Here is a 12,319-nt window from a genome sequence, read left to right on the forward strand (position 1 = left end):
TACAGTATTAAAATTGTATGATTATCCACACTCGTGTTTTTGACATTGTATACAACCTGCTTCAAATAATAGTATACTATATGTTTAGTATCTGTCTTGGGTGTGTCAGGTGACCAAGGTGTTAGTCTTGGGTGTGTCAGGTGACCAAGGTGTTAGTCTTGGGTGTGTCAGGTGACCAAGGTGTTAGTCTTGGGTGTGTCATGTGACCAGGTGTTAGTCTTGGGTGTGTCAGGTGACCAGGTGTTAGTCTTGGGTGTGTCATGTGACCAAGGTGTTAGTCTTGGTGTGTCAGGTGACCAGGGTGTTAGTCTTGGGTGTGTCAGACCAGGTGTTAGTCTTGGGTGTGTCATGTGACCAAGTTGTTAGTCTTGTGTCATGTGACCACTTAGGTGTGTGTCATGTGACCAGGGTGTTAGTCTTGGGTGTGTCATGTGTCCAGTGCAGTCTTGGGTGTGTCTGTGACCAGGGTGTTAGTCTTGGGTGTGTCATGTGACCAGGGTGTAGTCTTGGGTGTGTCAGGTGACCAGGGTGTGAGTGTTGGGGTGTGTAGTCTTAGGTGTGTCATGTGACCAGGGTGTTAGTCTTGGGTGTCAGGTGACCAGGGGTTAGTCTTCTGTGTGCAGTCTTGGGTGTGTCATGTGACCAGTGTGTGTGTGACCAAGGGTGTTAGTTTAAAGTCAGGTGACCAAGGGTGTTAGTCTTGGGTGTCAGGTGACCAAGGTGTTAGTCTTGGGTGTCAGTGACCAGTGTGACCAGGGTGTTAGTCTTGGGTGTGTCATCATGTGACCAGGTGTTAGTCTTGGGTGTGTCAGGTGACCAGGGTGTTAGTCTTGGGTGTGTCAGGTGGAACCTTAAGGTGTGTTAGTCTTGGGTGTGTTAGGTGACCAAGGTGTTAGTCTTGGGTGTGTTAGGTGACCAAGGTGTTAGTCTTGGGTGTGTCAGGTGACCAAGGTGTTAGTCTTGGGTGTGTTAGGTGACCAAGGTGTTAGTCTTGGGTGTGTTAGGTGACCAAGGTGTTAGTCTTGGGTGTGTTAGGTGACCAAGGTGTTAGTCTTGGGTGTGTTAGGTGACCAAGGTGTTAGTCTTGGGTGTGTCAGGTGACCAAGGTGTTAGTCTTGGGTGTGTCAGGTCAAGGTGTTAGTCTTGGGTGTGTCATGTGACCAAGGTGTTAGTCTTGGGTGTGTCAGGTGACCAAGGTGTTAGTCTTGGGTGTGTCAGGTGACCAAGGTGTTAGTCTTGGGTGTGTCAGGTGACCAGGGTGTTAGTCTTGTGTGTGTCAGCTGACCAAGGTGTTAGTCTTGGGTGTGTCAGGTGACCAAGGTGTTAGTCTTGTGTTGGGTGAATGTGTCTGTTATAAAAGAATACAATTTGAAGCAAAATAAGAAAAATTCCTGTCAATACAAAACTTCTTTTCCTTTCACACCAGACACCAATAACTGTAGTGTAGTTTTCTGTTGAAGGTAACAAAAACTATTGTTATTCTCTTTCTTTATTCCTTCTTCAAAAGCTTAAAAGTATATTTATATAAACCTCTTCATAATTCTTATCGTAATATAAATGACCAGCATTAAACAGTGAATGCCAGCTATTGCTCTGAAATTATTTGATAAAGTTTATTTAATGTATCATGGAGATACGAGGCATTGCGTGGAGAAACTAGCACCACCGAGGCCACATGACTGCAAATGGTTCTTAAAACACACTATTTTCATGAGGTGATGAATGAATGCCCAAACGACACTGACCATATGGTTTAAAAGTCCATAGACAAAAACCTAACTCTGGTTCACATCTCGTCAAGGCTACATTTTTATCATTTTTGCGTGGTGAATGTAGCACATCCGCCAAATTCTTTGTGTGAAACATAGGGCCTTATGTCATAAGGCTGTAAGTGTGTTTGTGGGCTTGGGGTGGGGGTAAGAAGGGAGCTTTATGGTGGAGGCAGCCAATCAGCAAGCAGAACTGCATGCCGGGCAGGGCTGGTGGCGCACTTTTTTTCAGTCCTTGTCTTGAGACTTGAGTGCGGAGGAGGTGCATCTCGTGCTAAGGGAGCGTTGCTTTTCTTCATTAATATCGCCGTTTGCGGTTGTGAATTGTCACTACACAACAATGTCAAGTGATAGTGACTAAGTTGTTGATGTTGAGGCCCAGCCTGTGCCCTCTACGTCGACTGGAGGCTTCTCTTCAGTCATGTTTTATTCTCAGAAGCCACCTAGGGAGTCAGTGTCCAGGGGCCTGATGACAGTGAAGCTTCCCACAGTGGAAAATCAATTTAGGGTGTACTGTATTTACCCGAGTTTTTATTACAAAACATTAAGGAAACATTATTGTTGGTTACGGTAGGTCCGGTTAGGTGAGGTTAACAATATCGTTGCAAAAAATTATTTGCATAACTTACAAACATTCAGCTTCATTTTAAAAGAAACTGCAACATTCTAACTAGAATACTTTCCATGTTATCAATTACTAAATGTTGTAAACTTTGAATGAATTTCCTGACAAAAAATGAGAATGGTGCTCGTGCTAGTTTTTCCACGCAACGCCTCATATATTGTTGAGTAACAAGTCCACAAGTTATATTCACGCTGTAAACACTCCGTGTGTTGCTGCACTCAAAGTAATTTATGCCAAGTACTTCTCGGCCATCAAATGAAATGTATGAAAAACTTTAACTATATATTAAGTCCTCTGGATATGTTAAATTTCTTCAATTTAGTTTACCAAAAATTTTTCAAAATATCACTTTTATTGGAGATTACAAAGTACAAGATTAATCACTTGATATAGTCACCCGCAAACAGTTGGAGAGAGAGTGCAAATGACGTTTCACCATGACCGCTCTGGCAGCAGACAATAATAATTGTTTGAGACAGAAATCTAATTCACGCACACCAACAACAGATTCAAAAATTGCATACTGTACCTCTACATCATCATACTGTACCTCTACATCATCATTCTGTACCTCTACATCATCATCATACCGTACCTCTACAAGTACAGTATTTGATAATATAAAACAATACAAAAAGCCGAGAGAGGCTTCACTAGAGACCTTGAGTACATTATCACAAGATTATGGAGCACAAGTTATGTTTCTGCCTCAACAGGAAAGTGTCTACTGTACATAATAAATAATCTCTAGCTACAGTGCTATCAAATTGAAGAAACTAACACGTGACTGTGAGGAAGATTGCGTAAGTTCACTTGTGTTCCTCGATCTGACCTTTAATAAGATCTGTCATCACTGGGTACTGAACCTTCTTCTTGTCCAGTTCATCCTGAGCCCAGAGGAGGAGTTTCAACAGCTCAGCCAGCAGAGGAGTCGTTTCTTCTTGGTTCTGAGCTCGCAGTATGGCAGCATTTAGTTCACTTGCAACCTGCACAATAAAAGAAACTGGTTTATCAAAGTACAGTACATGTTTACAACCATAAATGATATGTTTATAATTTACCTGCTGTTTGGGGGGGGACAGCCCAGGGAGAACGATGCAAATGGAAATATCTTTAGGATAGAACATGTTAGGCGACACACCTTTAGGTACGACATCTGCTCAAGGTAAGTTACAACAGGAAACAAATCACCAGGAAGAGTGATAACCTAAACTAAATCCAGGGAGATATAACTCTTAGCAATGAAAACATGAAACTCAAAAGATTTTAAATTTGACTGATATATCTACAAAGTCTGAGTAAAAATCCATTGTTTTTTTTCTTTAAATTATGTGTTTTACAACTCCCAGATACATCTCCCTCCAAAGACAGCAGGGGTCAATCATTACAATTTATGAAAAAAGAGCAAATGGCATATATTCCAACAGCATATGATTCTAGGTTAGCTAATAAGAAGCTTCAATAGCATCAGTGGCATGTACAGTACTGTACTATATAAGTAACTGAGAATCAACTTCACTCTACTGACCTTTTGTCTATGAGAAGGATGCAGTAAATCACCAAAGGGGGAGGTATCTGGCTGGTCAAAAGCTAACAGTGCTAAGGTCCGTTCTAACTCATTAAGGATGGATGGGTCTCGCTGGCCTCTCTCAGCCAGGTGGTCCTGAGCATATACTACGGCTTCCTCAACACGACCCTCCCGGATCAGTTCAATTAACACTTGTTGCTGTAAAGGAAGAACTCGGTCAACACCTAATAGTCTAATCGTTATCTTCAACACTAGCCACTTGTGTATGGGGTCCCCTATCTGCTGAATTAAATGTCATCCCTGTAGTGAAAGGGTTAACATCTCAGGGAGCAGCTACAGACATAATTCAACTTTCAACATTAAAATTATTCACCTATTACCAGACGTTTTGACTACACTCTCTTGTAAACTTCTTTTTCACATCCAAAATTTGGTGACAGCTCAGTAAAGTATAATTGAACACATTTAAACTTATTTCCTTCAGTCATGGTTGGTTAGTCCAGGATCTTGATATGACTGTGACTATACAGTAAACTCCTTCTAACCCAGACTTGCTTAATCTGGATCCCCTTACAAACCAGACTGGGGTCCAGCACCAGACACATGTATCCCCAACCCTGGAGAAAATAATCAAAATCCAGTTAGTATGAGGGAAAGTTGGTGTAAGCATGGACTGCTGCTACTGGTGGCACGCACAGGAGGGGTAACTCAACAGCTGCCTTTGAGGAGGCAGTACAAGTGTCTTAAGAAATATGAATAGTGTTGTGTACAGTACAGTACATATAATCAATGAAAGCAACAGTGAAAACTTACCTCCTCTCCACCTCCGGCGGTGTACATTGTGTCTTACAATCACCTCCTGCCTCAACCGCCTTATCAAATCAAGACTCGACCAACTCATGATAATTTATTAATTAATAAATACAGTACTTTATTAATAACATGTAGTATGTACTTCTATTTTTCACCTACAGACATATTATAGTGCAGTAATAATGTGTATCATATGCAACACTTCTATTTTGAGTGATTCTCTGAACTTTTTTACACACAGTACGTCACAACCCTAAGCGTTTAAAAAACGTTCACATGGCAGATAAAAACCCTGAGGGCAAGGCCAATCTACCCCCACCTCCAGCACATTTACACAAGCAGTGTTGTCTCGTACCTATTAGCCTGTCACACCTATATCAAATCTGATTAGGCCACTGTACAATATCCCTATGGAAGACAATACAGTAGTACAGCTGTATCTCTTTTAATACAAAATAAGTAATGTGTTACCTGAAGATGGAAGTAGAGCTGGGAGTTATCGTCGAGGATCTCTGGGTGGAGCGCCGTCACCATCCTCATAGCATCTTGGAAGTGGCCAGTCTGGATGGCTGACCGGATACGAATACGTTCATCCAGCTGATCTAAATCCATTGGAGGTTTTATGTTCGCTTCTATGGAAAATTTCTCGGCTGCTTCCTTAAACCCCTCTGAAAGTAGTACAGTATCCTATAATTAGTACAATACCTGTATAATCTAACATCCAAAATGCTGAGTCAAATGAGGCACTCTGGGCGAGAACTAGACAAGCGACAGAGGTAAAAACACCAGAAAATGCTATTAAAGTTTAAATGGAGGTTTGAAGATTATCTGGTGTCATAAATACATCTCAAGCCACTCTGTTGTCTGTCTTTCTCTCAGCCTTAGCACCTCATATAACAATACTCAATCATGGAGCCAAAATACTACAGATTTGTAAATTCACAAGTCCTTAAATTATTGCATTAATGTAAATATTCAGGATTTAGCTGATAAAGACAAGAGAACATTACTTTGATGATTCAGTAACTCTTGTATAATGTCATGCAGACTGGCAGGTAGCCCAAGGAGATATATATATATATATATTGATTCCTATACTGTACTGTATATAATTTAATTGCTTTACACTGAATATAGACAGATAGAGAAGTGAAAACCAAAACTGTACTCTCTCTTGCATAAATAGCAGAGCATAAAAAAAGGATGAACAGCTACACACAGCAAAGTCTAACGATGACAATATTGAAAAGTTAAGGACAGAAACATGGAAAATGGCAATAAAATGATGACGGTGATGATGATGTTGACAATAACACAAGAGTAACTCACCCATGACGAGGTAGTTCATTATCAGTTTGTTCATGTCGGCACGGTGGATGTGCATCTTGCCCGTCTCTTCCAGCCATTCCGAGGTGTCCATGACCTTTATGCCGTCGTTAGAGCCACTTTGGTCAGTATCGCTATCCACGTTTGTTCTCATAAACACTTAGCCTGAAATATGTCGTGGTTTTAGGACTTGTGGCCGTAGTCTCAAACTGAGGGAAGGTGCTCTCCGTGCACATCCCCGGGTATCTGACGGTCTTGATGCGCAAGCCGGAATGTATTTACTTTCAGTTGGGTGAGGGTGACTGCAGTGTTGAGTCACTGTGGGCTCGAGGCCTCCCCTTTGAATTTTTTTTTGTAGAATTACATAGCTGCTGTAGGTGTAAAATTTCACTGTAGTAAAAGAAAGTGTAGCGCTGTATATTCCTTAATTGTTCAAGTAAAGTTCCACGATCGCAAATACGAACGTTGATATACACGTACACGAGCAATTTACATCCTCAACACTTGAAAACGTACAGCCAGAACAACAACACTAACTCACAGATGATACACCTCTTTCTTTTCGTAAATGATGTTCACTATTGCTACTTGCTCACCAGTGATATAGAGGACGACCAAAGAAAGTTCACCAACAATTGAATAAATGTCAAGTATAACTGATAGACGATCACCATAATAGAGCATAGAAAAAAAATCCAGTACAATGTTGATATCTTTAACCCACAATGTCTAACAAGGTTGATTCAAGACTGAATTTCATAGGTTTTGTTACATTTTTATTCCCACATACAGTAGGGTCAGGATATATCGCAAGATAGGGTTCAACGATGTTCGCTATATAATACTGCATACTAAATCGCGATATATAATTTCATGTACCTAATCAATGGGGAAAATAGGGTTAGGTTCTGGAGGCCCAAAAAAGTGACTATACTTGACTTAACGAGTTCATTTTCTTACTAACTAAAGCACCAATGAACACTAGACTCGGGAACAACAGGCTATTTTAATGTCAATATCAAGGAACACCAGACTCGCCAACTGACGCACCATCCTGGGAACACCAGACCAGGCAGTAGACGCCACACTGCCACCCTCACTTGACAATCCCACACCTACATAAACGAACAAACCAAAAATATTAATTACAGTATTAATCTTTTCCATTAAGCTTTCCATTCTCTTCACTTCACTTTTCACGTCACTAGCAACCCATTTACACTCACCTTAGAAGTCGTAATCTGCAGCAGAGTTGGCTGGTTTCTCGTCACTCACTCAGAAAGGCTGAGCGGGTGAGCGTGAATGCGTGAGTGAGCAGCCACGGTGGCGCCTCTGGTGAGCAAATAACGCATTTGTTTGCCATGGTGGTACATTTGAAATATTTCCTGCCCGATTTCCCTCACGAAATAAAAAAATATTGCTATATACAGGTCCTCCTCGACTTACGACCTACCCGACTTACGACAACCCGGACATGCAAACGCAGTAGTCGTATAAAATATTTTTCAAATTATGTATTTTCTAGTACCGAAACGTTTCCGTCCCTTACGACAGCGTGGGCTGGGCCGCCTATTGGTGTACAGCATCCACGCTGCAGCCAGCTCAGTTGGTGTTGTTAGTGATCGCGCTGTGTACCGACAAAATTTTCGTTTCTGATTCCCTTTAAAATGGCTGGCAAGCGTAAAAGTGAGAGTTCTCGTGGTGCTGATAAGAAAAGGAGACAGTCAATTACTTTTGAGATGAAATTAAAAATAATAATGCAATATGAAAATGGAAAAACGGTAGCAACCATTTCACGTAACCTTGGCTTCTCTCACTCGAAGATATCAACAAATTTGAAGGACAAAGCAGAGGCATTTGCTACTATTAATAAGGGGATGCAAATGTTTTAAGAAATGGATCAAAATGTTGAGCGTTTTGCAAAAGTTGACAGACTGATCCAAGATGTACTTGCTTGCTACAGGGAGATTTACAATGAAAAGAAAAGGCAAACTGTGCAGTCTAAATTGTACATATATTTTAAGAAGTCCCCCACTGCTGTCTCCTCACACCCCACCACTGCTGCCTCTTCACTCGCTAAAGATGATCCAATACCTTCAACAAGCAAGTATGTTAGCCTGTCTGAAGAAAGCAAAATTGATGACGCACCCAGCCCTGTCTCTTCCTATGCTTCATCCAATTAATGTAGTCTCCATGTTAAATAAAAAAATTATTGAGGCCCCGTGTGCATCCAGCTGACTACATTAAAGGTAAGTGCACAGTAACACTTTATTCATTTTTCATTATTGATTACTTTTACTGTACAGCATTTCATTTTAGAACTTCTATGTAATATTTTCGCATTTTCGACTTACGACCTGGTAGTCGGTCCGGAACCCCATTGAAAGTCGAGGAGAAACTGCATAGGAAAATGTCGATAATTTTGGTAGCCGCGATATAAAATAATCGCTATATAAAGTCGCGATATATCCCGACCCTGCTGTACATAAGAATTCCAGTTATCCAGTCCAGTATTCGAGAAACTGGAAGATTCAACTATCCGGCTCCAAAATGAAATAATAATACAGAAATAAATATTCCTCCAAAATCATCTAGAATCACAAATTTGAATACCACACAAAGGGGATGTGCTGCTATATTTATTGCTATGATAAACAAACTCAATACATAGCAATACATAAAATACAACAGCACATATTTTAGGTACTGTATAAAAAATAGCTCCTTCCACACTCACACCATCTGGGCAACGCAACACAGTTCAGTCAGGCAGTCACTCAGCTGACTCAAAAATGTGTGGCCGCCGCGCTGGCTGTATGTATGATGTGGCGTCACATTCTGCAATTATAGCCCGGTAATCCACCGCCTCAACATGCATTCACTTCCCACACACACACACACCCATGTTCTTCAGTTTTCTTATTTTATAGTTTTATATTATACATACCTGCATTTCCTATATTTCTATGCACCATTGTTTATAGAGTGAAATAAGTGTTAAAGAAGTCCGTTTTTCTGAGACAAATTTGCGAGGTAAGCCTGTAGCATTGCATTGTAAGATTTATTGGGGGATAACTGGGATTCCACTGTACTATTTTCAATTAATGTTGAGTACTGGTCAGTGTATAAAGTATGGTTAGATCAGACATGGCCAGTCAATAGAAGGAAGGAAGACTCCCTGTAGACTCAAACACACAGTTATGGGGAAGAAAATGGTAACTAAAGCCACACATTTAAGCAAGATATATACAATTCAAGATAAGACAGTTTTGTGATAAATTTGTATTACCAAGTGTACGACACGATGGCTCGTGTGTGCTGCCAGCTATGCAGACGCTGAGGTAAGCCTAAATGGGTAGTGGGTACTTGTATCTTGTCTTAACAGGACCGTCAGCCTAATAAACAAGAGCTGCATATGAATTCCATCGCAAAGATTGACTGTAATTTTTATAAAACTACCCACTAGTATTTAAATTGCGTCGTTGCTGCTGATGAAGTGACAACCACTGTTACTAATTGTTTCCATTGCTTGACCATTCGAAGGGGCAGGCATTTCCTCTGCTAAGTACACCGGTCAAAGTGAGGATGGCTGCTTATACCACGTGCGGTGCGAGGGTTAGAAAACTTACGTCCTGTTTCACGACTACGGCCATTAAAGCTTGATTAGATATCTTAGTGAATAATAAATAATAACATCATCACACCAATGTACAAATAACATAAAATATGAAAATAATTAAACTAAGAGCAACATTATTACTCTAAGAAATCTAAATACCGGTACATACAGGCAGTCCCTGACTTACAACAGGGATATGTTCCTGGACTCTAATCATAAGTCTATTTGTTCGTAAGTCAGAACAGTGTTAATTCCATAGTTTAGGTTAAGTTAAAGCAATCTTGCCGATACAAAACAATAATATTCCATACATAACAAATAATGTAGCTAAATACTGTAAATTATACATGAAAATAATGTAAAAAAAAAAAATGGAATTTTCATTAAAAATTTTTGTGATGAATGTATTGGGATCCCATTCATAAGTTGGATGGTCAAAACTCAGGGACTACTTGTAAAAGCATTTTGGCCAGAAAAAAACGTGTGACAGTAAAACAAAGAAAAAGAAAATGTTTGGTAGTCCTAGCCAAAGCACTTCTTTTTTAACCCCTTATGTACGGGTCTCTCTCTCAGCTGAATGTCATCATCCGGTGTTAGTCGAATAAAACATCAAAAGTGTTGTCCCTGTAGTGAAGGGGTTAACAAAGCAAAACTTAGACAAACTAGAATCCTAAAGTAGACGAGACAACTCTGGTGCCTTAAAGTCATTGAACAAGACTTTCAAGAAAAAGGAAGATTTTCAAATTATAAAAAAATTGGTTCAAAGTTAATTATCTTACAATTTGTATCCCTGGAACTTTCTCATAGGTGGAATGAATTTTGAGCCTTCTGGGAAATTCTGGGAAAATTCTCTCCACTCTTGCCATGGGAATGAGTTTCCGTAAACTAATCTAACTTAATCAACCCAACCCAGCCTAACCTAATCTAACTTAACCAACCCAACCCAGCCTAACCTAATCTAACTTAACCAACCCAACCCAGCCTAACCTAACCAACCTAACCTAGCCACAGAACCCAGGAACTACATCTAACCTAAATTCCTAAGATTCCCTGGATGACCAAAACTAAAATAATACCCAACCTTTTATTACATGCAAATTATGACATTGAATACTATTACAATTTTACAAAGTAATTTATCTCATTTTTCAAACACTACTAACCTTTGTGTATGTCCTTGGTAGGTAAAGAAAACTCCAAAAATAAAAGTACCATTATCATAACTCACCTTAACCGTAGCTTTTAACAGTAAATTAAACGGTATTTTTGCGTTTACACACCGCACATTCCTACCACTAATCTATTATCATATTCTAATAAGACGTCTAATTATAAGATAATTTTCATCTATTACATTACCGGCGGAAATGTATAATAACGGAGATAGCATATCCAAAATTTTCTCTATTTTCTTCCATTAATCTTCCGCCATTATCACCTGCCTCACCTCCAACACTGCGTGTCTCCAGCGTCTCCTTCATAAATCATCACGCGCATGCGTTCCCGTAAACGTCACGCGGCCAATCAAAAGCGTTTTTGTTTTTGCAACCAATTAAAATGAGTTTGGGTTTAATTCGTGGTATATTTGGCCCAATCAAATTCGAATTTTATTTTGGTCTCTCATATTTCGAAATTCAAGTTCAGTTCCGACCATGGAAGTCTGCGATGGGTGTCACTTAAAGTATATGGAGCTGATTGTGAGTTTTTGGAAAAAAAAACGAAGAAACTGTAGCATTTTTTCGATCGCATGGTGTTCTTCCAACCTCAGTAAAGTGTACTAAGAGCAAGACGGAATGTAAATATCGCAAACACCAACATATGTGACGTTGTGTAAGAATCCCAGAATGCAACGACGAACAAGAACCAGACCAATAAGGTATGACATAGGTGATTCCATCATATGGTGAGTCAGTTAGGTTAGGTCAGGTTAGTTTTTTTTTTTTTTTTACGTGTTTTTTGGTGTATTTTGCCATAATTTTTTTTCGGAAAACGTCCAACGAAAAAAAATCAATAAAAAAACGTATGTGACAGTACAAATATACCTAATAAACTATATCCAAGACAAAAACTATATGTTAACAGTAAGTACTTCTGTAGAACCTCGAATACTGAAATGACAATAAACCATCACTACTATCCTCCCACACATCTACATCATCCTGAACCATCAAGTAATGTTAAATATTGTCTTGATATATGATTAATTAGCATAACTGGGTCTTACCTGAGGCAGAGGATAGGTAAAGAAAACAAGAGACTATCCTGGGGTCAGCTGGAGGTGTAAAGTAAACAAGGCAACGAGAGGCAGCCACCAGGGTCCTTATATCACGAAATAACATCAATAATTACATTAGTTATATGTATATTTGTATCATTAAATATAAATTATAAATCAAGACTTAAACACATAAAAATGAGTTACAAAAATTACATAAAGTATATCTATAATCCTATGACCTCATCTATTTCCAGTACAGAATATCAATATTATTAAACGTTTAAAGATGAAGATATTTATTTCAAGTAACTTACATCAAAAAAAATATTAACTCTAGTAGAACTCCCGGTTTTATTATATTTAAACACAATATTCCAGGATACTTGAATTCTACTCCCTGGTACCCTGTTGTCCCACACAC

General features: G+C 39.4%; 1 protein-coding gene across 1 annotated transcript; it reads right to left on the reverse strand.

The window, feature by feature from the left end:
- Nucleotides 1-1,476: 1,476 nt before the first annotated feature.
- Nucleotides 1,477-12,008, reverse strand: LOC121861206 (glucose-induced degradation protein 8 homolog). Its single transcript, XM_042358829.1, has 5 exons — nt 11,905-12,008; nt 6,065-6,226; nt 5,207-5,403; nt 3,923-4,120; nt 1,477-3,380 (listed from the first exon to the last, which is right to left on the reverse strand). The coding sequence occupies exons 2-5, from the start codon at nt 6,213-6,215 to the stop codon at nt 3,204-3,206; spliced, it is 723 nt and encodes a 240-aa protein (XP_042214763.1). The 5' UTR covers nt 6,216-6,226; nt 11,905-12,008; the 3' UTR covers nt 1,477-3,203.
- Between the last annotated feature and the right edge of the window lie 311 nt (nt 12,009-12,319).

Source organism: Homarus americanus, unplaced genomic scaffold (assembly GCF_018991925.1).
Source record: "Homarus americanus isolate GMGI-L3 unplaced genomic scaffold, GMGI_Hamer_2.0 scaffold21314, whole genome shotgun sequence".
NCBI lineage: Eukaryota > Metazoa > Arthropoda > Malacostraca > Decapoda > Nephropidae > Homarus > Homarus americanus.